The sequence below is a fragment of the Podarcis erhardii genome, assembly GCF_964252035.2.
Source record: "Podarcis erhardii genome assembly, chromosome: 7".
NCBI classification, from domain to species: domain Eukaryota; kingdom Metazoa; phylum Chordata; class Lepidosauria; order Squamata; family Lacertidae; genus Podarcis; species Podarcis erhardii.
This window is the reverse complement of record NC_138511.1, coordinates 27,514,906-27,542,561: the sequence shown is the minus strand read 5'-3', so window position 1 is coordinate 27,542,561 and position 27,656 is coordinate 27,514,906. Positions and strand designations below refer to the sequence as shown.

Here is a 27,656-nt window from a genome sequence, read left to right as displayed (position 1 = left end):
ACCATTTTTTTATCACACTTACTTTTACCTTAAAAATCTTCACATTTTATCACTTACAAATAATACTTTTTTAAAAATACCCTATCTTCTACTTCTAACCCTACAGCCTATATCCACTTCCAAAGCTATTCTAAGATTTAAATATTAACATATTTTTTCAAATATTCTTTAAACTTCTTCCAGTCTTCTTCCACCATATCTTCTCTCTGGTCTTGGAGTCTCCCATTCAGTTCGGCAAGTTCCATATTGGAGGACAGCTGGGCTTCTAGCGACACAGATGATGCAGGCGAATCCCTGGATTTACAAACTTTCTCTTTCAGAGGGGAGTATGCAGGCAATTGTCCCAGCTGGGGAACTGGACACTCTCAGCACCTCTGCCTTGCCAGGATTCAGAATCAGTTTGTTGGCCCTTGTCCAACCCACCGCTGAGTCCAGCCACTGGTCCAAGGTTTGCACAGCTTCTTCTGATTCAGATGTTACGGAGAAATTGTTCCAGCAGCACACAGAGGACACTGTGCCCCGGATCGCCAAATGATGGTGAATGTGGGAGGTTAAATAGCTCTGGGAACAAGCTGGTACCCTTCAGCACCCTATGGTACAACTGCTGCTCCCCCCCCCCCGAAAAAAAAATTAATAATCATCCAGTGCCAGTGCTATTTGTCTAGGGGGAAAAAGAGGTGTTGGAACTCACTTTGAAATGCCTCCTTTGGTAAAACAAGGACCCTCCTCACTACCCATCTCACAGAGTCAGTTCAGGAAGATTCCACCATCAATGGAATATTTGCTGAGAGATCAAATAAGAATAATAGGGTGGCCAGGGCTTTTATTCAGCCAGAACTCAGTTCCGGTACCTCTCAGGTGGGCACCATTGCCATAATAAGAGAACAAGGGAGGCGTTTCGAGGTGAGTTCTGGCACCTCTTTTTCTTGAAAAATAGCACTCCCCTTGTCCTTCTCCCCATGAAGTTCATCCATCAGGACATTTCAGGCCTTTAAAGAGCCAGGCCTGGACCCAGCCTGAAAAGGGACAAAGTGATCAGTTTCACCCAAGAGTATTTGCAACGGTCTTCCCACTTTCTCCCTTAATCGCCTTTCCCCCATGGAGTGTATTTGTCACAAACCACTGGGTCCAGACTGAACTTTCTTCCCAGGAGTAGTGGGATCCCCATCTCTTTCAAGAGGTCCAGGACCACTCCCCTCACACCAAGATGTGTTCAGCCACATCTGAATTACCGTATTTTTTGCTCTATAAGACTCACTTTTTCCCTCCTAAAAAGTAAGGGGAAATGTGTGTGCGTCTTATGGAGCAAATGCAGGCTGCGCAGCTATCTCAGAAGCCAGAACAGCAAGAGGGATTCCTGCTTTCACTGCGCAGCGATCCCTCTTGCTGTTCTGGCTCCTGAGATTCAGAATTTTTTTTTCTTGTTTTCCTCCTCCAAAAACTAGGTGCGTCTTGTGGTCTGGTGCGTCTTATAGAGCGAAAAATATGGTATGTATTTAGACAATCTTATATACTGCCGAATTGCAATAGTCTTTAAAGCCATACAAACTTCAGACAAGTTCGCTCTGGATTCTGAGAGGATGGTAGTTAATAAATAGAACGATACATGTACACATTTTTTTTAATCTTTTTTTTTTTTTAACCTAAACTAAAACATTTTTCTTGCGTTTGCTGAAAACCTTTCGCAACATCATCCAGGCAACCTCTGAGAGCATTTCAATTTCAAATACTCTGATTGTTTCTACTTTTAGTTAAGGATTTTTATTTATCTCGCTTGCAGCCTTTATGGGGGGGGGGGCTTTTCGTGGAGGAAGGAACCTGGACAGCTCAGTTGGCTAGAGCCTGGTGCTGATCATGCCAAGGTTGCATGTTCGATCCCCTGCAGGGCTTGGACTAGATCTTTAAGGATCCCTTCCAAGTCTACGACTTGCTTGATTTACGCCTGGCAACGCCTGGGGTCCCTTCGTTCTGATGGGTCTCCTTTGAGTAAATTTAGCTGGCTGCAGCCCCCGCTTCCTCCTCCGCCTCCTCCTCCCCTTGCTTTAATCCTACGCAAGGCCGCTTATCCAGGCGGTCGCCGGGCAGGAGGACGAGGTTGGAGCCGCTGCTGCAGCCGGACCCGCCCGCTTCCCTCCTTCCTTCTTGCGCTCCTTGGGGAGGCCTCCGGGACCGGGGAAGGCGGCGGCCCCTGTGGGTGGGTGGGCAGGGGCTGCGGGGGGGGGGGCTCGGCGGGGCCAGGAAGGCGGGGGAGGCGTCGCCCAGCCTCCCTCCTTTCCTTCCTTCCTCCCATCCGCCTGCGGAGCCGCAGAGCCGCCGCCTCCTGCCCGCCAGAAGGCGGGGCGAGAGCGCCTTGGCCGTGCAGGCAGGCAGGCAGGCAGGCAGGCAGGTAAGTACTTGGGTGGGTGGTTTTGGGGTGGGGGTCTCCCTCGTCCCTTCTCATTCTCGCGTCTTGGATGAGAGGTTGGGGGTGGCCTCCCCCTCCCCAGCAGGTGGAGGAAGGGGCCGGAGGGGCTTCGCCCAACAACAGCCCTGCGAGGTGGTCCCGCCTTCCTCTGCAAGTGCCCGGCGTCCTACAAGGGCGGGGTCCATCACGGCCAAGAGTGGAGACCTGGCGCAGCAACCCGGATGCGGGGCTCCTCTCTGGGCTTTGCAGCAAGGGTAGCTCAGGCCAGGCAGGGGAAGGAGGGACCAGGGTCGTGGCTATGCCTCCTCCCACCATGGCATGCCTGCCAGGTTGCCTTGCCTCGCTGTAATCCTCTGGTCATGTGCAGAGTGCCGCCTCCTCCTCCTAAAAGGGATCAATCTTGCCGTCAGCCTGTCTGCATGCAACCCCCTCCCCCAAAAAAATTCAACCTCCACGGATCTCCAGGTGAGACCTCGGGAACCTTGGGAAGGGTTGCAGCCAGCAGAGGCCCTTAAAAGGAACAGAGATGCTTCTGGCCATGTGCAAAGTTCCTCCCCCCGGGGTGGGAGGGTGGGCTGTTGTATATTTTAGCAAAGGAGGGTCCAGTCATGTCCCCGATAACATGAAGTCAAAACCGAACCCAAAATGGCAGCTTACTAAAAATCCTAGAGGGGCTGTAGAGGTCACCTACTTGAAATCCACCCCACCCCCCACCCCCCACTGCTCATTGCAGGAATTTGCAGCAGTCCCTTCGGGGAGGCTGCCCATTCTACCCACAGAAAACGAGGGCCCACTGGCTTCAAAGGTAGCCTCAGTCTCTGTTCCACTATCAAATAATAGATCTTAGCTGCTCGGAGGTTATCTGCTCCCCTTCTTGCTTGGTTCTGGTCCTGCTTGCTGGAGTATCTGCAGGGGATTCCACTGAGAAGCAACTACACACCTCTTACCGTGGCTTCACATTGCTTCACAATAGCATTTTGCTAGAGGGACAAAATTCAAGCCGTTTGATCATTTTGGATGAACAGTGTGTGTATCTGTGTGTGTGTGTGTGTGTGTGTGTGTGTGTGTGTTACGGTTGCATATCTTTCGATTAACTTCTAGGGTTGCCAGATTTCTGGCATACTCTGCTTTGGATTCCTATGAGGGGCCTTGCTCATGTTCTGGGGGGTCTGGAGAAAATGGGATTATGAAATAGGGGATTTGGCAAAGACTTTCTGAGCGCTGGAGGGATGCGGGTGGCGCTGTGGGTTAAACCACAGGGCCTAGGACTTGCCGATCAGAAGGTCAGCGGTTCGAATCCCCGCAACAGGGTGAGCTCCTGTTGCTTGGTCCCTGCTCCTGCCAACCTAGCAGTTCGAAATCACGTCAAAGTGCAAGTAGATCAATAGGTAGACCTTCCGGCAGGAAGGTAAACGATGTTTCCGTGCGCTGCTCTGGTTCGCCAGAAGCAGCTTAGTCATGCTGGCCACATGACCCAGAAGCTGTACGCCGGCTCCCTTGGCCAATAAAGTGAGATGAGTGCTGCAACCCCAGAGTCGGTCACGACTGGACCTAATGGTCAGGGGTTACTTTACCTTTACCTTTCTGAGTGCTGGGTTAATTGATGGAGAAGTCAGGGCTGAAGTGAGCCTGCTGGGAATGGGTTGCAAATCTGCAATTGCAGTTGTGTTCATGTTACTACACACACACACACACACCACACACCATGTGTTTCACATCTGCACAGCTTCATTATTGTCAGATTTGTTACCTGTTTTGTGTGCGCACCGGGGGACATTGAGAAGATGGGGGTGTCTTCACTCTTCCGACCTTGGGCAGAGATGAGCTTTGTGAACACAGAGGGGAAACCTAGCGCTCAAAATGCAGCGAGTGCAGAATAAAGGGAAGTCTGGATGGAGCCACAATACAGGGAAATTGAGCAGGAGAATCTGTACTCACCCTTTGTCTCCCTGAGAAAGCGCTTCACATTTGCAGTCTTACAGGGGGAAAAATATGAGGCACATATAGAGAGTAGACCCCCACACATCAACTGGGCACATTCATATGCCCTTACTTGGGAAAAGTTGCATTCCTCTCTGGCTGCTATTTCCAGAAGGAATCCACAGTCTTCAGGCTCTCCACTGGGGAGTTTGTTTAAATTTAGGAATGAGCAGAGACTTTGCATGACCAGAACAAGCCTCGATGAAGGGGAGGTTGGCACTGCGCTAGAAGTTAGAGAGAGGTCAGGGGTCTCTTGTGAGTGCGCCTTCCATGTGCCTACCTTGAGTCAGGTAAGTTTTATATAAAGCTTTGAACCACCTTCTGATTTCGTGTGGAGTGGTTTTGGGGTTGTCTGTTGGCAGTAAATATCATCCTCACTTTTCTGCGTTAGGTCATAAGTTCAGCTCCTCTTCTTCCGTCAAGGGGAACAAGAGTAGAATCTCTGTTCGGCTGTGCTGAAAAGCAACACATGGCTAGAAATGGTCTAGGGCTATTCTAGGGACAAATGACAAATTGGCAAATCTCGGAGTCTTGATGGTGTTCATCTAAGTAGGGTTCTTAACAAAATCCTCTTCATGTGTATTTTGAAGTAAGCCCTAGTGAGTTTAGTGGGACTTACATCTATGTATTTTTTTGGCAAGATTTCAGCCTAAAGAACTTGGAGATGAACTTGCTCAAAATATTCCACCTCTTGCTAAAATCTTCCCGCTTAGCAGAGAACTGGAAGGCAGGCAGCTTAACATGTATATTTATGTATTTTTTAAGTGTATCCAGGGGCAGGGGGAGGATCCAGGAAATTGCATTGTAATGTCAATTTCAATCAATTGTAATTGCCGGTTCAGGTAAATTGGTGGAAAGCATAATTAAAGACAAAATTGATCATGCACATAGAAGAACAAGTCTAGCTGAGAATGAATCAGCAAGGCTTCTGTAAAGGGAAGTTCTGCCTCAGCAACCTTTTAAGAGTTTGTGAAGAAGAGTCAGGGAGCATGTGGGTAAGGGAAATCCAGAAGATGTTGTATACGTCTTCTGACATCCAGCGTAGCATAGTGGTTAGAGTGTTGAGCTATGAACTTGGAGACTAGAGTTCAAATCCCCTCTCAGCCATGAAGCCCATTGTGAAAGCTTGGGCCATTTACCATTCCTTAGAGGAAACACAGGGTAGAAATGTAATAATAAGCACACTCAAAAACCTTTTGACAAAGAAACACTTCACCAAAGGCAAATTAAATCAAATGCATTTAACAGTCATAGGATAAGACAATAGGCCTTTTTTAGGAGTTAGTAACTAATTAAAGAACAGTAAGCAGAGGGTAGAGTAAATAAGTATTTCTTGCAAAGGAGGAAAGTAAAAAGTGGAGTCTGCCTGCCTGCATACTGAGGGAATCGGAGCTTCTTCTGACTCTGCCCAGAGAGTGCTGTGCAGTCGTGGTGAATAGCTTAGTGCAAACACTGTGCGACAGCTGTGGAAAAGGCTAATTCCATGCTGGGGATTATTAAGAAAGGGACTGAAAATAAAACTGTCAGTATCGTAATGCTCTTAGGCAAATCTTTGGTGCAGCAGCTGCATTTGGATCTCTTCCCCCTTCTCTTTCCCCACCCCCATTTCAAAAAATAGAGTTGGAAAAGGCGGAGCAATCAAAAATATGTTGGGACTATGGAGGCAACTCCCCAAAGGAAAAAGGGTAAAGCTACCATTATTCCTGTTGAAACAACCTCCCCACCCACCCACCCACCCGCCGTAATACTAGAAGTTCAGGTCACCCAGTGAAACTTGCCAGCCAGCAGATCCGAGCGAGATAAAAGAGAGCCGCTGTTCGCAGAGTGTGCAATTTTAACTTGTGGAATTTGCTTCTGCAAGAAGATGGTGGCAGGTTTAGAAAGGGGAATAGACACGTGGGGCAGTGGCTGTTGGTGGAGAGGAAGGCAAGCTGCCCGTTGGAGGCTGGCAGCAACTGGAAGCCACCCCATGCCTTTGTGCTATCCTCTGCTGGGTCACCCATCTTGCCAGTCACCATGTTGGCAGCAGGAGGTGCAGGGAGACAGCACTGATCTCCTTTGGGAGGAAGGGCCGGGTATAGATGTGATCAAGTGGAACGTTTGCCCAGTGTTGGTCATGAGCCCACACACCTTCTTTTCTCTCAATGCCCTGCAGATGTTTGGGACTGTAACTCCTGCAGTTTAGCATGGGGATTGCAGTCTAGAATGACAACTGGAAGGCAGCTAGAGATTATGAGAACGTCTCTCTCTTTCTCTCTCTCTCTCTCTCTCTCTCTCACACACACACACACACACACACACCCCTTCCCTAAATCAGGGTTTTCCAAACTTGGCCTCCAGCTGTCTTTGGACTACAAACCCCCATCACCCCTAGCTAGAAGGACCAGTGAAAGCCTTGCACAAGAGTTCTTTGGGGACCCTGTGGGGTATCTCTTGTTCCTGGGCTTGGGGAACTCTACACAGAAGCATTTCCTCTTATGTTGGCCCTGGGAGAGAGTTTTTTGGAGGAGCGTGCTCAACTGTCAGCACTGACAGGCTTTGCCAGGCGAACCTCCCTGAGAGAGCCGCAGAGATAACCCGGGCTTATGCAATGGGAAGGGTTTCTCCTCCAGCATCTCTGAAACCCACTTAGGTTATCATCACTAGGCAATCCCAGTAACTCGTAGCCTCTCTTCTTGCAGGTTGCCTTTTCGGGAGTCCATGAGAACACAGCCCGGTCTCTGAAGATGACGGAAGTTCAGATTGACACCTCCCGTCTGCCTCCAGTGCAGGAAGGTAAGCCATGCAAGATCTAGGAGTTCACCTTGGGGTGTGTGTGTGTGTGTGTGTAAATATAAATATATTAGGAAACACGAAGTGAAGCTTCTCTGAGGGTGATAATCCCACTTTACTGATCTACAGCTTGAAATACCTGAAATTTCTAACCTTGAAAGGTGTGTGTTATTGTTGTTGTTGTTATATTATTATTATTATTATTATTATTATTATTATTATTATTATTATTATTAATTGAATTTCTATACCGTCCTATACCTCAGGGCAGTTCACATAAAAAGACCACAGTATATAAAAGTAAAATAAAAGCAATAACCCAATAATGCCCCCTCAAAAGAGCCACATTTTACAAGGGTATGGGATGTTGATCAGGTCAACCAAAGGCCTGGTTAAAAGGAACGTTTTTGCCTGGTGCCTAAAGGTGTACAATGAAGGCACCAGGCGGACTTCCCTGGGGAGAGCATTCCACAGATGGGGAGCCACTGCAGAGAAGGCCCATTCTCATGTTGCCACCCTCTGGACCTCTCGAGGAGGCGGCACACGAAGGAGGGCCTCAGAAGATGATCTCAGGGTCCGGGTAGGTTCATATGGGAAGAGGTGGGCCTTGAGTATTGCAGTTGCATTTATAAGAGCAAAACCACAGCTTTGCCCAGTCTCCATCATGGCAAGGCAGGGACTTCTGGGAAGGCCACTTGCAGAGCCCAGCCAGCAGTTGGCCTCTGAACTTGGAAGCTACATTCTTAAGGATAATGTATATAGTGCTCTTCTACAAAAAAGAGAAATGTACAAAATAATCATCAAAACAGAGAGCAGCTTATAAGAAGTAAATAAGGAGGCCAGATATAGGATAAAGGAAGTCTTTTATTTGGTTGTCTGTATTGTTGTAAAAAGGTAAAGGGACCCCTGACCATTAGGTCCAGTCGTGGCCGACTCTGGGGTTGCGGCGCTCATCTCACTTTACTGGCCAAGGGAGCCAGCGTACAGCTTCCAGGTCATGTGGCCAGCATGACTAAGCCACTTCTGGCGAACCAGAGCAGCGCACGGAAATGCCATTTATCTTCCCGCCAGAGCGGTACCTATTTATCTACTTGCACTTTGAAGTGCTTTCGAACTGCTGGGTTGGCACGAGCAGGGACTGAGCAACGGGAGCTCACCCCGTCGCGGGGATTCAAACTGCCGACCTTCTGATCGGCAAGTCCTAGGCTCTGTGGTTTAACCCACAGGGCCTCCTGCGTATGTTATGCTTATTGTATGTTATGTTCACGTTTAATGAGGGTGGATTTCTGTATTGGGGGTGGGGGGTTTATGTTATGTTGTAAATAATGTTTTTAATAAAAATTAAAAACAAACAAACAGAGCAGGTGTGGTGCAAGCCCCCAAATGCTGCCAGGTGCTGAGGTACGCAGCGTGCCAAACAGCAACAAGCTCGCCCGCTTCCATCTCCTTGCTTCCGCTGTGGGAGCAAAGGCCCAGGAAACCACTTGCCTTCTGGAGTCTGCCATGCTCTCAAATTGATGGCTCGCAACTGTATGATACCTGGAGGCAGAGCCCCCTTTAAAAAAAAAAAGGAGAGATCCAGAAGGGAGAGGGTCAGGACAGACATCTCATTTCCTTTGCTTGCTTTCATTCCTCCTGCCTCTAATTAGACAGGGAGGAGAGAGCAAAATTCTGCCCCTGGCATGCGGCTGCTTGCTCAGTGTACTGGGAGATTTGCTTCAAACTTCACTGCAACTTCTCTCCTGCAGTCACCAGTGTCTAGACACTTGCGAGAGGAGGACTTCCACAATATAGAGAGCCAGCCAGAGTTCAGTACAGTGGTGCCTCGGGTTACAGACGCTTCAGGTTACAGACTCCGCTAACCCAGAAATAGTACCTTGGGTTAAGAACTTTGCTTCAGGATGAGAACAGAAATTGTGTGGCGGCTGCAGTGGGAGGCCCCATTAGCTAAAATGGTACCTCAGGTTAAGAACAGTTTCAGTTTAAGAACAGACCTCCAGAATGAATTAAGTTCTTAACCAGAGGTACCACTGTACACAGATCCAGTGGCTGCAGAATGATGGCCCCAGGTGGTATTTGGAAAGGTGGCTCAAGCTGCGGAAGGGCGTCAAAATCTAATGCCAGTCCCTTAAATATATATATATATATATATAAAATCCCCTCCCTGTGGCCCAGTTAACCAGGGTAGTCTTCCCCAGCCTGGTGCCCTTCAGGTGTATTGGACCAGGGGCAGCTGCTACACCTTGCCCTGCCAAGATCTCCTCTAGAATTGTGTGAGGATGACGATTGTGAAGGCCTCAGAAAGTACCTGCTGAGATGGGCGTAGCCAAGGCCTCTGAGAGAAGCTTGCTTCCCCCCCCCATCCCAGCGCTGCAGGGTTGGGGGAGGGGTGTATTTTTTCCGCCACCGAGATTTGATTCCGGGCCAGTAATTATAATGCGTGACATGTCCCTTATTCACCTTGTAATGTGATAGGGAGAGGGACGGGGAAAGGATTAAATGAATGTAATTTGGGAAGGAGGAGGAAAGCGATGCCAGCTGGAAATGAGGCCGTGAGGCTGAGTGGAGAGCCACTCGGGGAAGCGAAGCTCAGAGCGGCGGGGTTTCCACTGACCTCCGGCCGCTTGACCATTCAGCTGCCTCTGGGAAGAGATTCTTCAGGGCCTCTCTGCTAAAAGAGCAGCAACTTCCGGGCACCCCTGGGTCGCTTCCACAGGGCAGCTGGTTGTGGCGTCAGTGCTGCTCACACAGGCAAATATTATTTTTTTACAATATCCACACCAAAGTGCCCCCCCACCTTTAACCCAGAGTTCTGTTTTCCATGGTGGTTTTTTTTTTACTTCTCAGACATTCTGCAGAGGAGGCAAGTCCACATTAAATGGAACCAGAATGACATCCAATGGCAATGAGTTCCACAGGTTGCCTTTGAAGGAGTATTTCCTCTCACAACTCCAATTCCAGCCTGTTGTTGAATTCTAATTGATCATTGTTCTAGTTGTTGACTTCCAATTCTAATCCATTCTTTCAGTGGTATGGAAAAGGGAATACAGTGGTACCTGGGGTTAAGAACTTACCGTATTTTTCGCTCTATAACACACACCTGACCATAACACGCACGTAGTTTTTAGAGGAGGAAAACCAGGAAAAAAATATTCTAAATGAAACAGTGGATGTATGAGTTTTGTGGTTCATGCTGTGGCCACAGACTTGTGATCTGACAGTGAGTTTGGAGTAGCCCAATGCAAAAATCCTGAGGATCCATGTGGATCCGTGCTTTGTAACCAGGTTTTAAGTGGGGAGGGAAGGAAAAGCACTCAAAGGACAAGGAGCATGCGTGGGGTGGGGGGAGAAGGATGCTGCTAATAATACAGGCGAGGGGTTTAAGGGGAGAAGAAGCACGCGTGGGGTGGGTGGAGAAGGATGCTGCTAATAATGAAGAAGAGGGATATAAGGGGAGAAGGCTCCTCTCCCACTTTGCTCCTTTAAAGCAAGCAGGCTCTGCTTTTCTCCCTCCTCCCTGCTCATCCCTGGCTTAGCAAGTGTAGCGAGCTGAGTGGGGAGGAGAAAGGGACAGAGAGCCTGCTTGCTTTAAAGGAACCAACCGGACAGGAGCTGCTTACACTCGTGTAAGTGGCTCCTCTCCTCTCCCGCTTTGCTCCTTTAAAGAAGCAGGCTCTCTGTCCCTCTCTCCTCCCCACTCAGCGGCTCTTCTCCCGCTTTGCTGTTTCAAAGCGAGCCACGGAGGAGGGAAGGAAGGGGAACCATGGATCCTCTGCTCACGACTGCAGCAGATCCCCCCCGCCACCCGTAGGCATTCCCTCCATAACACGCACAGACATTTCCCCTTACTTTCTAGGAGGAAAAAAGTGAGTGTTATGGAGGTCCGTTCTTAACCTGAAACTTTTCTTAACCTGAGTTACCACTTTAGCTAATGGAGCCTTCCGCTGCCGCCGTGCCACTGCTGCACGATTTCTGTTCTCATCCTGAAGCAAAGTTCTTAACCCGAGGTACTATTTCTGGGTTAGCGGAGTCTGTAACCTGAAGCTTCGGTAACCCGAGGTACCACTGTACAGATTTCGGGCAGCCCCCTCTCCCCAAAATGGTACCACTTGAGCCCTTGACTTCCTTACTCACTTGGCTGCTGGCTTCAAGTGGCGATTCCTGGAGTTGGGGGAGAAGGACCCTATTCATCATGATGCAAGGACAATAAACTTGAAGAATGGTTTTGTTGTTTCGTTTTTGTTTTTTCTGTCTCCCCCCCCCCCCCCGGTGCTCCGCAGAAAAAAGATGCTGAGTGGGGGCTGACTTCCCTAGACTGGGTGTGTCTGACTTCTCATTTTTTTGGAAGCAAAAGCTGTGTTTTTGCGCAGCACAAATGTGACCCTCTCGCCCCACTGGCAAGCAGCTGGGCTCTGTGACAAGGCTGACTGGCACTCTTGAGCAAACAAGAGCTTTGCCAGGCGCAAGAAGGCCTGGCGTGCCCAACACGGTCCTTTGTCGCCACCTTGGAAAAGGTTTTCCCTTGCAATGGGCAAGCTTTATTTGCCGCCCTTTGGTTGAAGTGTGGTTGAGGCCTAAATGACTTATTGGGGGGGGGCGTCACATCGTAAAGACTCTCCCCGGCTGGCATTTGCCACGGCACCCGGTTTAGGCTGAGAGGTGCGGCCCTCCCTGCTCACTCCCCACCCTTTTTCTTTTTGTGTTGCATAAACGGTGCGTGTAGACAGAGATCTTTCAACACCTTGTTAAGCTGTGCTGACTTGTCAGCCAAGTAGCTGTGGAATGGCTGGGTGGGCAGGGACTGGGTGTGCAACTTTGGACACACCCAGATTCTGGCAGGGCTCCTGAAAAGAGGCGCCTGTTGCCTTGGGCAGGCTGGCTGCCTTTTTGCCAAGGGAGCGCAGCTCACAGTCACCTCAGTGCTGCTGCTGCTGCCACCTCTTCCTTCTCCTGTTAGGAAGGCAGAATGGAAGTCCTGGAGGCAGCATTGATGCTCTGTGGGGTTACAAGTATTTGGCAGCAACTACACAAAACATGAGGGATGCGGGTGGCGCTGCAGGTTAAACCACAGAGCCTAGGACTTGCCGATCAGAAGGTCAGTGGTTTGAATCCCCACGACGGGGTGAGCTCCCGTTGCTCGGTCCCTGCTCCTGCCAACCTAGCAGTTGGAAAGCACTTCAAAGTGCAAGTAGATAAATAGGTACCACTCTGGTGGGAAGGTAAACGGCGATTCCGTGCGCTGCTCTGGTTCGCCAGAAGCGGCTTAGTCATGCTGGCCACATGACCCGGAAGCTGTACACCGGCTCCCTCGGCCAGTAAAGCGAGATGAGCGTCGCAACCCCAGAGTCGGCGATGACTGGACCTAATGGTCAGGGGTCCCTTTACCTTTGTTGTTGTTTAGTTGTTTAGTCATGTCCGACTCTTCGTGACCCCATGGGCGAGAGCACACCAGGCACTCCTGTCTTCCACTGCCTCCTGCAGTTTGATCAAACTCATGCTGGTAGCTTTGAGAACACTGTCCAACCATCTCATCCTCTGTCGTCCCCTTCTCCTTGTGCCCTCCATCTTTCCCAACATCAGGGTCTTTCCAGGGAGTCTTCTCTTCTTGTGAGGTGGCCAAAGTATTGGAGTCTCAGCTTCACAATCTCTCCTTCCAGTGAGCACTCAGGGCTGATTTCCTTCAGAATGGAGAGGTTTGATCTTCTTGCAGTCCATGGGACTCTCAAGAGTCTCCTCCAGCACCTTTACCTTTATCTTTATACAAAATATTCCTCCTCCAAATGCTGTTTCGGATGGCTGTGAGCTTCCTTGGTCCAAAGCACAGCAGCCAGAGGACTGGCTGGCTGGTGATCCAGTCAAAACTATCTTAAAACAGATACCCCAGTGGTTGGTTTGTCTTCAGGCCCAGTTAAAAGTTCTGCTCACATTTGTGTTTAGAGCTCTAAACAACTTAGGCCCCAAACATTTGAAAGTCCCTCTACATCCCTACCGGCCTTCTTGGGTGCTGAGATTTGCTGAGATGCACCGCCTTAATCAGGCCTATTTTGCTGGATTTGCATTGCTCTGTTTCCATTTTGAATGGCTTCGCCCCTGTTTGATAATTGCAAAGGCCTTCCCTGTTACGTAGCTGCAATGGTTGGAACTCAACCTGCGACTTTGTGGTGTGATGGATGGGTAAGAAAACTTGCAGATAAACGAAAATATTGGCAGAACTGGCAGAACAGGGCTCTGCTGTTGTTTAATTGTGTTTTCTCTTTTTCCCTGCAGTTTGCCGAGATTTTGCTGTCCTGGAAGATGGCGCTTTGGCTTACAGCCTTCAAGAGCAAGAGAGTAAGAGCTGGTGGAACTATTCCCTCTCCTCTTCGTCGGGGCAAAGGCTCAGAGCAAGCCCAGCCTTCCCTTCCCTTCACTGGCCAGTGTTTTGGATTTTCTTGGGGTCTTTTTCTATCTGGTCTGGCTGGGCCCCTGGCTTCAGAATTTAATAACAATAATACAGCGGTACCTCTGGTTGCGAACGGGATCTGTTCCGGAGCCCCTGTTTGCAACCTGAGCAGAACGCACCCCGCGTCTGTGCGGGTTGCGATTCGCCGCTTCTGTGCATGCGTGTGACATCATTTTGAGCATCTGCGCATGCGCGAGTGGCAAAACCCAGAAGTAACCCTTTCCAATACTTCCGGGTCGCCAGGGGATGCAACCTGAAAAGATTTAACCTGAAGCATCTTTATGCTTACGGGATATATAAAAACATAGTAAAATATCAAACATTAAAACCTCCCTGATACAGGGCTGCCTTCAGGTGTCTTCTGAAACTTTTGTAGATCTTTATCTCCTTGACATCTGAAGGGAGGGTGTTCCACAGGGAGGGTGCCACTACTGAGAAGGCCCTCTGCCTTTAGCATTAACACCCCCTCCCAACCCCCCCCCCCCCGCATAGACCCCACCCACTTAGAGGCCTTCAGACAATCCCTGGAAATAAGTCCGTCCTTCATGCTCAAGGCATCCTTTGGAAACGCATTTAGTTTTCCTAGTACGGGGTGCTTGTTGGAGCCAGAGTTTTTACGGCCTTTTTTTTTAGTTAATTAAATGGAGCCTAGTGCTTCAGTGAATCAACCTTGCAGATTTTAACGAGGAACAGGCTTGACAGGCACCGCTCTCCCCAGGGACGCTCTCAAGGTTGACTCCTTTTGGAAGGGGACGGTTCCTCCTGCAACCCAGATGGGCCGCCTTGCCCACCCCAGCCTGTCTTGGCTGCCACAGCGGATGCCCATGAATCATTCCGCGACGTCATTCCCCGCTGCAGTGACGCACACGGTCCAGGCAGAGGACACTTCTCCCGCCTCCCCCGGTGCCGCCCCCTTCGCCACCCACACCCTGTCAATGGAGCTGATGGATGGCAGCTAAGATCAGGGCTGCCAGGGGTGGTGGTGGGAGCAGCTGGCTGGCCAGCCCAGCAGCTCTTGTCTATGGCACCCAGGGGTGGTGAGTTAGGGTGGCAGGCTGAAGAGGAAAGAGCCTTCCTTCTTCGTCTCTCCTCACCAAGCACCCTTGAGAGGGCAAGAAAGTGTCAACAGATACTGCCCAGCAGACAGGATCTGGAAGAGATCCAGTCAGATGAGCAGCTTGGCATCGCGCCACCTGTTTGGGCTGCTACCTCAGAGTCCTATTGCTCCATCTTGCCAGTCTTCCTTTCCCCCATCTGCCCAGTGCCTGGAGAGGCGGCCCAAGGAGTGTTGCCCCCCAAAAGTGTGTCGCTTGAAGCAGGATCACACATGCCCTGCAACAGCTTCTTTGCGTTAGGCCATGGCTCCTCCGTGGCAGCCATTTTGCGACTGCCGCCCCCAGCACTCTCTCAAAATCCAGCCTAGATGGACCGACAGCAGCTCTCCAGTGTTCTAGACAAGGAAGTCTTTCTTCCCTTGAAGGTGGGGAAGGGAGGAGAGAGGAGGACGAAAGAGGCCTCTCCATTCCAGCCCACGCAGTGAAGTTTCCATCTCTTCGCAGTTGAGCAGCATTACACTTCCAACATTCAGAAGAACCAGCTGGTCCAGAAGGACATCCGAATTGCCAAGAAACTTCAGGACCTGGAGGAGGAAGCCAGGAGGAAACACCAGCTCTCTGAGCAGCAGAAGGAACTGTAGGTTTGCTTTGGAGTCCCAACTTTATTGCAGGGAGGCGGTGTCTCTTGCTTTGGGTAGGAGATAGAGTTATGGCGATGCTTATGGCAAGGCATCCCAGTGGGGTGGACAAGGCCTAGTCTTGGTTCTGTTGCGGCTGCATCTTCCAGTGTTTCCCGAGCTTAGGTCTGCAGCTGTTTTCAAACTACAGTTCCCACTGGTCCTGCTAGCTAGGGATGATGGGAGTTGTAGTCCAAAAACAGCTGGAGACTCACATTTGTGGATGAGCATGGATTGGATGTGGGGAAAGTGGGGCAGACTAATTCTGAAAGGACTCTTTTCCAAGCCTCTTTTTATTCATTTTATTTGCTTCTTAAATTTCTATACAGCCCTACACCCCAGGGTCACAGAGCGGTTTACAATATAAAAACACAAAAATACACAACATGGTGACAAATAAAAACAATGCCCTCCCAAGTTTAAAAGGCCATAGGTTGTTTAATTAGCCAATGGCCTGGGAGAAAAAAAATGTTTTTGCCTGGCGCCTAACGGTATGTAATGAAGGTGCCAGGCAAGCCTCGCTGGGGAGAGCATTCCACAAGCGGGGAGCCACCACGGAAAAGGCCTGCTCACATGTTGGCACCTCCAGACCACTCAGAGAGGGGCACAAGAAGAAGCATCTCAGATTATGATCTCTGGGTCTGAGTCCCAGAGGTGGGAGAGGTGGTCCTTGAGGAATTGCAGTCCTGAGCTGTTTAAGGCTTTATAGGTCAAAACCAGCATGTTGAATTGTGCCTGGAATTGGATTGGCAAGCAGTGCAGTTGAGCCAGAGTTGGCGTTATATGCTCTGACTGTTTTGCTCCGGAGTGAGCAAACTGACTGCTGAATTATGCACTGGCTGAAGTGTCCAAACCATCTTCAGAGGCAGCCCCGCGTATGATGTGTTGCAGAAATCTAACCTAGAGGTTACCAGAGCATAGACGGCAGAAGTTGGGCTATCCCTGCCCAGATTAGATCAAGCTGTTCTTTGAGGCTGAAAGGGACATAAACTGAGGTTTGTTTTTCCCCCTGTACAACTCCAGTTTTAATCTGAGCTGCAGAAGAATTTGGGGCTCTATTGCTTGCCTCTTTTGCGGGGAGGCAAGCCTTACAAGCCCACAGAGCTTGTGTCTGACCTTGCTTGTGGCGAGCTTTGCACCTGCAGTGCAAGCAGACAGAGCATGCTAAACATGTTGATGTCTAAAGTGTGCACCTGGTGCAGATGTGTATGCTAGAGGCAATGGATGACTTCTCTCTGTAGCTCCCCAGGTGCCTTTGTAAGGTTCCTGTGCTCTTGAGGTCAGATTAACGCCAGACAGGAGGCCCTCTGAAGTTCCTGCTCTGTCCCTCTCTCATGCATCTGGTGATTAGCAAGGCCCAGACACAGCGGGGACAGAGGCTTCCTGCTTCACTAATTGCCTCTTCCTTCCCCCTCTCCTGCCCGCATCACACGCAGGGAAGACCGGGACTCCAAAATCGCTCGTGCCATCCAGGAGGACATTCGGAGGGAGGCGGAGGAGAGTTGCCAGAGGAAGGAGAAGGACCAGGTAACAGGAACACCTGGAGCCAGGTGGCAGGCTCCCTCGCTTCCTTTGGCCCCCTCTCGGCCGGAACAGGACAGGGTGGGCTGCCTAGCAGGTCCTTCCAAAAGGCAGATTATTTTTAGTTGGCTCTAGCACACCTTGCAGTAATTTGACTCTGGGTCCGCTCACCCTCCACCGAAGTTAAGTGGGGGGGGGGGAGTAATGATGGACTGACATCAAGTTGCATAGCCTCATTGCAAACAAATCAGAGGGGTAAAAGGTAAAGGTAAAGGGACCCCTGACCATTAGGCCTAGTCGTGAACGACTCTGGGGTTCCGGCGCTTATCTCGCTTTACTGGCCAAGGGAGCCAGCGTACAGTTTTTCCGGGTCATGTGGCCAGCATGATGAAGCCGCTTCTGGCGAACCAGAGCAGCGCACGGAAACACCGTAGAACAGTGTAAATGTTTCCTCCAGGGCAGGACTGGAAAGAGAGATTTATCTGGAGGCAGATGAACCAATGGCTGCTGTCTTATGGATGTTTCCAGGGTGCGTTGGTTGGCTGACTTGGGCTGGGTCCTTGTTCCTCCACTCGCTGGTCAGTGGGAAGCCGGCCGTTCACTGTGGAGCGTTGCAGAAACCCACTTAAATGAGAGTTTCACCTTTGCAAAAAGCTCTTCCTGCTCCCTGCCATTAGTGGCCAAGGGCAGCTTGGCCGCAAACCGCTTTGAGGACAACGTTTTAATATGTAGAACAGGCTGTTCGGTTCCAAATAGGATTAGCCTGGAAAGAGCAGTTTGGTGGAGCTGCTGCTTGTCTGGCTAATGGAACAAAAGCAAGAGATCAAAGCTGGCGGGGTCACCTTAGGTGACAGAGATCCCTGGAAGAGGCTCTGACTGCCTTCTAAGAACAGCAGTCCCAAATCTGGACTTTCCTCAGCCCCTTCTCCCTCACAAGGGAGTGAAAGCCCCCTGCCCATTTCCACAGTTTCTCTGGAACAAAAGCTTCCCCAGTAGAATATCCTATTCTAAACCAATTTCCTTATCAGGCGGACAGAACGAAAAATAAAATTGCCATCTCCGCTCCATGGTTTCAGCCGATCAGAATTCTTACATATAAAATTACATTTTTTGGTGGCTGGCTGAATGTTGGCGTGAAAACAACCTAAGGAACTTTGAAAAAAGATGAAGGCTTGAGTGGAGGTCCAGAACAGCGTTTCACCCTCTGGTTTAAAAATGTTCTCCAGAATATAAAAGCAGGCACAATATTCCCGCTTTGGGCAGGAGACGGCTGCAGTGCAGGGCTGGCAGCAACTCCTGTCATCTCATTGAGTGAGGTTCCCTGTCAATACCAGGAGCCATCAATAAGCCTTGCTTCCACAAGAACCATTGGGAGGAGTGCACTTTAAGGCTGCTTTCCAGTAGCTCCTTTGCAAGGGGGGTGGGGTGGGAAATAAGGCCACAGAGGCACAATTAGTATCCCAGGTTTCCATTCTCTTCGTTCTCTGCCAGCTGAATGGGAGACAGAAAGCACCACGAAGTAGTGGCAGGGCGAAGCCTGGCTCTGGAATTCCATTTCCATCGCCTCTCAGTGGGTTTTTTCCTCTCCTCCACACAGGAAATAGCCAAGCAGCTGCAGGACTTGGAGGAGGAGAGCCTGCAGAAGAAACAGCAGCTGTGGCTCAGGAGCTCAAGTGCGACACAGCGAGGAGGAGGAGGAGAAGGTATCTGGAGCTGGAGGAGGGGTGAGGGTTGCTCCAGAGAGGAGGGGCTTCTCTGGGGGCCGCAAACCAGACACGCAAGGCCTCACAAATTTTGTCTGACTGCAACTTGCGTCCTCAGCTGGAGCGCAGGTGGCACAAGTCTCGTGATGGCATACCAACACGCATGGAACCAAAGACGGCACCTACTTTGGGTGCCCCCATTGCCTGGCCATCGCTGGTGCTGATGGGAGTTGTAGTCCCACCAGCATCCTTAAGGCAGCTGGTTTGGAAAGGCTGGTGCAGAGTTAGCGCCCGGGTCTCAGGGATGTCTCTGGACCCGGGGCTTTGGCGTTACACCACCCTTCGACTGGGAAATCTTGGCACCATTTTCACGTGGCAGATTTCCAAGCACGAAAGCGCTGGAAGTATATCTGAAGGAGCGTCTCCACCCCCATCATTCTACCCGGACACAGAGGGCCTTCTGGCGGTTCCCTCACTGCGAGAAGCCAAATTACAGGGAACCAGGCAGAGGGCCTTCTCGGTAGTGGCGCCCTCCCTGTGGAACGCCCTCCCACCAGATGTCAAAGAGCACAACAACTACCAGACTTTTAGAAGACATCTGAAGGCAGCCCTGTTTAGGGAAGCTTTTAATGTTTGATGTATTAAGGTATTTTAATATTTTGTTGGAAGCTGCCCAGAGTGCCTGGAGAAGCCCAGCCAGATGGGCAGGGTATAAATAAATTATTATTATTATTATTATTATTATTATTATTATTATTATTAATGGACTTTCAGAAGGGGACCAGGCCAGCATCAGCTGGGTGGTCCTGTTTCTCCCCTTGGCCTTCAGCTGCCAGCAGAGGGACAATCTCCTGCAATGAGCTCTCAGCTTGCTTAACCAGCAGCACATGCAGAACTGCTCCTTCATCGTCCTTCCCCCAACTCCATTTTTCACGTTTGTCTTCCTGTCTGTCTGTCTGTCTGTCTCTCTGTCTTCAGATGACTCCCTTGGGCCCCTAAACTGGGTGATGGCAGAACTTGAACTCCAGAACCAGCAGCAGCTCCAGCAAGATGAAGAACTAGCCCGGGAGCTGCAAGCTGAGGAAGTGGCTCGCCTGGTGAGTGCCCATTTTGTCCTCCTCATCTGGGCCAGGAACTAAGGTTTGGGTGGCAGCACTTTCTTGCCTGTTACAAACTGGGCCTGTCAAATAAAGACAGCATGTGAAGGTTTTAAGGTTTCACATCTGGAGGGGGGTTTGTGACAACTGCCTGGTACCTTGAAGGTTGTAAATCTCATGCTGGGACGTGTTGGCCCCAGGAGCATTGGGGGAAGGTCCTTGGAAGCCAAATGGCATGAAATGGTTGAAATCCCAAATCTTTCAGGGCAGTGCTCTCCAAAGCGGGAGAAGTACCAGTTTCCTGCACTTGAGAACTTTCTGCTCACAGTGGCTTCCTCTTGTCAGGATTCAATTTCAGTCTCTTGGCCCTCATCCAGCACCCCTGTAGTGGGCTCTGGTGACAAGGGAGGGAGAGTCGAGTGTCTTCAGCATTCCAGATCCCCAGCTGACCTCCCTCCACTTGACTTCTAATAGACTCATAGAGCTGTAGAGTCGGAAGGGACCCCCGAGAGCCATCTAGTCCAACCATCTGCAATGCAGAAATCTCAACATGTGGTCCCCCATCTAATTTGAAACCATACTGAGCTTTGCAAATGTGCTAGCGGTTTTATTGCTGCACCACTAGTGGGATGTTGTTAAAGAGTGCAGAGGATAAGGTGGGCTCCGTGGGCCCCCGAAACACCAGTGCCAAAGTGTGTGTTTGTGTGCGTATAGACCGGAGCAAAGACAGTCTGAGCATATTACACCGATCCTGGTCCGACTGCACTGGCTACCGATTAGTTTCTGGGCCCAATTCAAAAGTGCTGGTTTTGACCTATAAAGCCTTAAACAGCTCAGGACCTCAATATCTCAAGGACCGCGTCTTCCCGTATGAACCTACCCAGACCCCGAGATCATTTTCTGAGACCCTCCTTCATGTGCTGCCTCCTTGAGAGGTCTGGAGGGTGGCAACATGAGAACGGGCCTTCTCTGCAGTGGCTCCCCATCTGTGGACTGCTCTCCCCAGGAAAGTCCGCCTGGTGCCTTTGTTATACACTTTTAGGTGCTAGGCAAAAACATTCCTTTTTCACCAGGCCTTTGGTTGACCTGATCAACATCCCATGTCCTTTTAAAATGTGGCTCTTTTGGGGGGGGGGGGAGGTATTATTGAGTTATTGTTTTTATTTTATATACTGTGGTCTTTTTATGTGAACCGCCTTGAGACCTCCGGGTATAAGTGGTATATAAATTCAATAAATAATAATAATTGATAATAATAGATAAAGGAAGCTGTACAAAAGGCAACCGCACCGCCTGGGAAGATGCTTTCTACTGAGCCAGGCACCACTGAATCCTGGCTGGCAGCAGCTGCCCAGCAAATGGCCTGAGGCAGCGTTTATATATCCCTGTATATTCCAGCATGAATCAGAATTACAAGGGCGCCTCAGAAAAGGAGCAGGTGTTATTTTGCCTTCCCGGGGTGAGAATCAAGTTTGCAGCTCCTGCCTTGGGAGAGCGGGGCTCATCCTCTGTATTGGAAATGCCTTGTGAAAGAAAGAAAGAAAGAAAGAAAGAGAGAGAGAAAAGGATTTGTGGTGTGGACAGAGCTCCTCCTCTTCCATCTTCTCTGTACCGCCTTGTTTTATTAGCTTTTTCACTCTCATGCAGAAAGCCAGGAAGAACCGGGAACGCCACAATGACTACAGGGCAGCCCAGGTGGCTCAGGATGAGGTAAGGAGCTGATCGCTGGTCTCTTCGCTCGGCTTGGCTCAGCGGGGCTTTGGGGTTTGTGGGGGGGGGGGTCACAGCTGTGGGCTTGCCCACTGGTGGAGAGGGTGGCATCAAAGCAGCTCTGGCGTGACGGCCCAGCCCAGCTCCAACAGCATCCAAGGATGAAAGCAACTCTCTCGCTTCCCTCCATAAACAGCCAGCCTCCCTCCTTCAAGCTGGACCGTGACTGGCTGGCTTGCAGTTGAGGCCACAGCGCTGCCAAGCCAGCTGCTCTCACCATGGGCACCAGAGCGAGGGTTTGCTGCTGGGGGGCTCCTTGCCCACTGCCCCACCCTCCTCTGAGTGTGAAGCAGTGTCCCAAGAGCCAGTTTGTCCTCCCCCCAGTGCCTTGTAAGCCGCTCAGGCCCTGCTCCACCGACCTCTTCCCTCCCACCCACCTTGAGTCCTTTGGTGGGTCCTTTTGCCTGAAGACGCCTGCTTTGTGGGTGAGGGGCTCCCTTTGGCCCACTCACGGCTCTGCACCCGTTCAGAAGAGCCCCAAGACCTCCCTGTTTGTCTGGGCCTTTTTGGTTCAGGGTTGAGCCAGGAGAGACTGGAGTGTGGTAGGTGCTTTTGGACCTGGAGTGTGGGCTGTTGAGTTACGAATGCCTCAACTCTCCTCTCTGGACTCTGAAAGACTTTGAATCCTCTCATCTGGAGCAGAAACCGCCCAAGGCCAGTTTGTTAGGGTACATCCTGGAGCTAAGCAACCAAAGGGCTTGTGGGAGTGGAACACAGGTGGGTGGTTGGGGTACGCCATTTGGAAAGCATCACAAGGCCAAGGTCACTGGGCTCTGAGACAGAAATACCTTCAATGAGAGATATTGACTTGCCTTTCTTTAAAAAGGTCTTTCTCCCTCCCCTATGCTCCTCCCAGGAGATTGCCCGCTACATGCAGGACCAGGAACTAAAAGCTCAATGGAGATCCCCCAGAAGGAACAAGGCCATGACAGGGGCAAGGGGCAAGGGCACCACCATGGAGGAGGCAGCCCCCAGCAGCAGCCCCAGCCAAGAGGTAAGTGACCCAGCTGGGGTGGGTGGGTGGCAAAAGTCGCCTCTGCATGGACCCAGCAGCTTGGAGCTGGCAGCGGCACCTTCCTTATGCATAGCAAATCTTGACGTGACAGTGCTCCTAACGACAGGTTCTATGCCAGGAGTCAGCAAACTTACCGTGCCTTGGGCCAGTGTCTCCAGCACTGATCGTACGGCGGGCCAGAGGGTAGGGGAATGCGTGCCCATACACGTGCGCGCACGCTATTTCCAGCGCACTTCCGGGTCAGAGGAGCAACGGAAATAGCTTGTGCACATGTGCACGGGCCTCCTCCGACCCGGATGTGCACCCGAAATAACGCATGCACACAAGCTATTTCCGGTGCTCCTTTGACCCAGAAGTGGGCAGCCGCGCAGCGCCGATAATAGCAGGTGGCAGCAGCAGGTGTTGCTGCAGGCCGGATGAACGAGTCCCTTGGGCCTTATCTGGCCCGCGGACCTTAGTTTGGGGACTGCCCTATGACAATACAGTGGTACCTCAGGTTAAGAACTTAATTCGTTCTGGAGGTCTGTTCTTAACCTGAAACTGTTCTTAACCTGAAGCACCACTTTAGCTAATGGGGCCTCCTGCTGCCACCACACCGCTGGAGCACAATTTCTGTTCTCATCCTGAAGCAAAGTTCTTAACCCGAGGTAATATTTCTGGATTAGTGGAGTCTGTAACCTGAAGCGTATGTAACCCGAGATACCACTGTACAGCAAAACCAAACTTTTGACCAGCGCGGGCACAGTGACTTTGGTGCCAAGCCAGTTTCTTTTTTCTTGCTTACGCTTCACTTTGCTTAACACCCCACCTGGACTCGAAAGCAGGCTTGCTGTCTGGCGCCGTTTCGGCTGGCCTTTGGAATTTTCCGAAACGAAAATTGCCATTTGCTCCTGAGCCCGTGACCTTTTCTTTTCCTCGGCTTGGCTTACTCTGAGCAAAGCTTATTTGTGGACTGTGCGGAGGGTTGTGAAATAAGCACCGTGGGGCGTGAGCATGGCACCAGCATCCCTGCGGTGGCTGCACAGACCTCCGGAGTTCACACCCAGCTCCAAAAGAGAGCAGCTCGTCCCTTGGCAGGCAGGGTCTGTCTTACATGGCGCCGTGTTGCTTTCTTGCCAGAAGGAGGCGCAAGAGATCTGCGGAGCCGCATCGCCAACCGGTCTCTGGTCCTCGGACAGCTCAGAGGTGCCCACCCATGGAGGCCAGCCGGACATCAGGTCAGTGCTGCTCAGATGGTAACTTTGCAAAGATCCCTTATGAATTTAATTATTCAAATGATTATTAAATTCTGCTGTCTCCCTCTCTCTCTTTTTTAAAAGTTCACTTCTGAGACCCATTTATTGTCTTTGTTAGAAACCAAATTTCCAGAGAGATGGGGGCAGGGTGGAAGGGAACGCAAAGAGGCAACTGGAGGGGAAACAAACTTGCGAGTGTCCTGTCCTTCCTTGCAGGTTGTCCCTCAGGCCGCAGCTGTGCCGGAATATCGCAGAGGACCTGGACCCAACCTTCAGGGCCCAGAGGGCGGAGACCCCTGCTAGAATGGTTTCCCTTTGCTCCAGAGGTGGGTAATGCAACTGGTTCTTCTGGGATTGCAAGCCGTTTCCCAGGTGCTGACTGGGGAGGGGGGTGTCCCTTTGACCTCAGGTACACATGAGTGGGACGGGGGTGGCACTGTGGGTTAAACCACAGAGCCTAGGACTTGTCGATCAGAAGGTCGGCAGTTCGAATCCCCGCGACGGGGTGAGCTCCCGTTGCTCGGTCCCAGCTCCTGCCAACCTAGCAGTTCGAAAGCATGTCAAAGTGCAAGTAGATAAATAGGTACCGCTCCGGTGGGAAGGTAAACGGCATTTCCGTGCGCTGCTCTGATTCACCAGAAGCAGCTTAGTCATGCTGGCCACATGACCCAGAAGCTGTACTCCCGCTCCCTCGGCCAATAAAGCAAGATGAGTGCTGCAACCCCAGAGTCGGCCACGGTTGGACCTAATGATCAGGGGTCCCTTTACCTTTACCTTTACGCACAAGAGTGGCCACCAGGGGGCAGCAGGGGTTGGCGTGCTTGTTCTTTCAACCCCAAGTGATGGCTTCGAACATTTGCTTGGGCACCATCTTTTATGTGGGCTAAAGATATCCTTTTTCATAAACAAACCAGCACAGTTCTGATCGGTCCAGATCCGGCAGTGAGATCCAATTCCACGTTCAGGTGCTCCATAAAGGGCAAACGCTAAAGAATAACATTTAATATTTGTCCTTCCATTCTAGGTCTAGAATGGTTTTCTCAGCCCCATTTACCCTCCGCAATGAAAGGCTGGGGCCATTTATTATAATAATAATAATAATATAATAATAATACTTTTTTTATTTATACCCTGCCCTTCCCGGTTCAAAAACAGGGTTCAGGGCGGATAACAACAAATTTAAAACACTTAAATATAAAAGCAGCATAAAATACAATATAAAAACATGAATAACAATAAAAATCAAAAATCAATTAGATAATCCCCAGGGCTAGCTGGCTGAATTAGTCCTACTTGGGCCAGCGAGGAGGCCAGGGGAAAATTAGCTGAGGGGTCTCAGAGCGGGTGATCTTCATAAAAGGGGAGGGGGAAGGAAGAGAAGGGAAATAAAAGATCAGGCTGAATTCAAATTAAAGGCCAGGCGGAATAGCTCTGTCTTTGCAGGCCAGTCAGAATCTGAGAGTTGGTAGGGACACCGAGGGTCATCTTGTCCAACTCCCTGCAACGCAGGAATCTTTTGCCCAATGAGGGGCTCGAACCCATGACCCTGAGATGAAGAGTCTCATGATCTACCAACTGAGCTGTCCTAGCTGCAGCTGATGGGGAAGGGTAGCCCCAAGGCCCAAGTAGAGCAGGGAAAAACTCATCGCTGAAACCCTGGTGAGCCGCTGCTGCCAACCAGAGTAGGCGGCACTGAGCTGCATGGACCAGTGGCCTGAATTAGTGTCTAAGGCAGCAGCTTCCCCTGTTCCCATCCCTCCCCGACTGCACCCGGATGGTGGAAGTTGCTGCTGATTCCTATCATTCTGTTTATCGTCCGCAAGGCAACACATGCCCCCTCCAAAAAAACCTCTTTGGCTCCCATGAATGCTCCCAAGATTATCAGTGGTGATAATTGCCAAAAGGCTTTGCAACGAGATGCGAGCACTTCCTGTGCAAGAGGCCTGCTCCACTGGGTGCTTGGCACCCCAGCACCACCATGTCCGTGTGCCTGGTTGCCTTGGGGAGGGTTCTCGTCCTATCTTCCCCCTTATCTCAGCTGGTAGAGCAGGAGACCCTTAATCTCTGGGTCATGGGTTCCAGCCGCAGCAGATCCCTTCTCCCTGTGCTGCAAAAGGAGGAAGCCTCTTCTCCTATGGCTGTCTTGAGTATAGCACATCTGCCTCATCAGCACAGCAGGGAACAGACATGTGAGCACCCTCCTCCAGTCTGCTGCCCTCCACATGTTACTAGACTACAAATCCCATCATCCCTGAGCACTGGCCATGCTAGCTGAGGCTGATGGGCATTGTAGTCCAAAGCAGCTGGCTCATTTGGGATGTGGGGATGGCTGCTGCTGGTGATGCCATTACAGACAGATCTCTCTCTCTCCTCTCCTCCGTCCAACCACTTTAGCCGCTGCTGCCCCAGGAGGACGCTCAGTCCCTGTGGGTGGCTTCTTTGACTACCCAGACGAGCTCGGCGAACCGGCCTTTGTGTCCCCAACAAAACGACAGCCAGAGAAGGTAGGCCGGCAGAAACCCAGGGACAAGAAGGAAGGCTGCAAGCAACAGTGACGCATCCGCTCCCAACAGAGCGGCTGCTCCGCCCGGCCCGCGCCACAGCAGGGACTCATCCCTCTGGCCTCTTCGCCACCTCTGCCCATACCTGTAGTTGGCTTGGGGGGCCAGGGTTTGCTATAACAAGTCTGAGGCCAACGATGCAAAAGGCTGCCATTTCCCCCTACCCTTTGCAAAGAACGTTGATGTCTGCACGACTGCCGCATCCTTGTAGCTAAATGCGGCGGTCCCAGAAGGCTGCCGTCTCTTTTCTCTGGGACCAAAACATTTTAGCCTCTTCTGCAAGCCATCTTGACTCGCTCGTGTGACCTTTTTGCCCTGGTTGGGAAGAAGATGGCTTTGCCAGGCAAGGTCTGCCGGGTGTCAAGAGGTAGAACAGTGGATGCTTTGCAGAAGGGCAAGGCCCTGCCCTTGGACTCCTTTGTGGGAAGACGCTCTTTTGCTGAGAGGGTACAGTTTTGCTGCAGCGAAAAATGGGGCAGCAGCTATTGGACGGGTGCGAGACTGGAAACGTCCTCCGAGAGGCTTGAAAGGATAAACGAAGAGCCCTGGATCAGACCCATCTAGTCCAAAATCGTGTCTTCATAGGAGCCAACTAGATGCCTTGTCTAGGGAGCTAGTACAACATTCATTTTAAGCCTGCCACAGGTATTCAGGGGCATCGAGGTTGCTTCCTCCTCCATGAACTTGTCTTATCCTATTTTAAAGCCATCCAAGTTGGTGACTGGTCATCGCCGCATATTCCGGGAGCTCAGCTTCACCCCACCAGCTTTTTTCTCCTTGTACTGCATGACAAGTGGGTTCTGAGTGACCCCACTAGGCTTTTGAGGAGATCAGGCATTTCCAGAGGATCCTAAAATGAGGCTCATTGGACACGGTGTGCAATATAAACGGGCAAGGAGCAAGAGCACGAAATGCTTTTGAAGCAGATTTGGAAAAGGTCTTCCGCAGACCCCCACCCCCACCCCCTACTTATTGCCAGGACTGGATCTCGCACTGCAAGGAGTGCAGTTTGAAATTGGTGCTAAATGTGCTAGGCTTAATCTTAAATATATATAATAATCCTATGTGTGTGTATGTTTTAATGTACTAGTACCGTGAGCAGGATCTGCGCCCAGGGTGGCTGGTGCTGCTCAGCAGTTCTGCTAGCAAGAGTCTTGCTGAAGAAAAAAGCTTCCTTGTGACTATTTTGTGCATTTTCTGTGGGGGCGGGAGTGGTGTGTGTTCAGGAAATGAGCCCTTGCTCGAAAGCTGGTTCTTGCGCACTTTCGGGCGGCTTACGTAAACTTTTCCCACCTGAAGGGTGCAAACCCGTTCACCTGGACCACATCTTCCGGGATGTGAGAAGGCTCCACAGGGAAAATCCTACAGGTTTGAAGGCCCTGCTGCCAATTGCTTCTTAGGTAAGCTGTATTTTCTGGTGTTTC

General features: G+C 50.8%; 1 protein-coding gene across 4 annotated transcripts; it reads left to right on the top strand.

The window, feature by feature from the left end:
- Window positions 1-1,778: 1,778 nt before the first annotated feature.
- LOC309346837 (uncharacterized protein) lies at window positions 1,779-27,100 on the top strand. 4 transcript variants are annotated; one of them, XM_081871079.1, is made up of 12 exons: window positions 1,779-2,094; window positions 7,066-7,159; window positions 13,424-13,486; window positions 15,158-15,290; window positions 16,767-16,857; window positions 18,449-18,575; window positions 19,533-19,651; window positions 21,299-21,361; window positions 22,278-22,415; window positions 23,556-23,653; window positions 23,888-23,997; window positions 26,066-27,100. In XM_081871079.1, exons 2-12 carry the CDS (start codon window positions 7,111-7,113, stop codon window positions 26,224-26,226), a joined length of 1,152 nt encoding a protein of 383 aa, XP_081727205.1. In that variant the 5' UTR covers window positions 1,779-2,094; window positions 7,066-7,110; the 3' UTR covers window positions 26,227-27,100. The 4 variants fall into 4 exon arrangements, with proteins under 4 accessions (XP_081727205.1, XP_081727206.1, XP_081727204.1 ...); XM_081871080.1 differs by lacking the exon at window positions 1,779-2,094 and adding an exon at window positions 2,346-2,386; XM_081871078.1 differs by lacking the exon at window positions 1,779-2,094 and adding an exon at window positions 3,950-4,674 and having other exon boundaries at window positions 23,559-23,653.
- The last annotated feature ends 556 nt before the right edge of the window (window positions 27,101-27,656 follow it).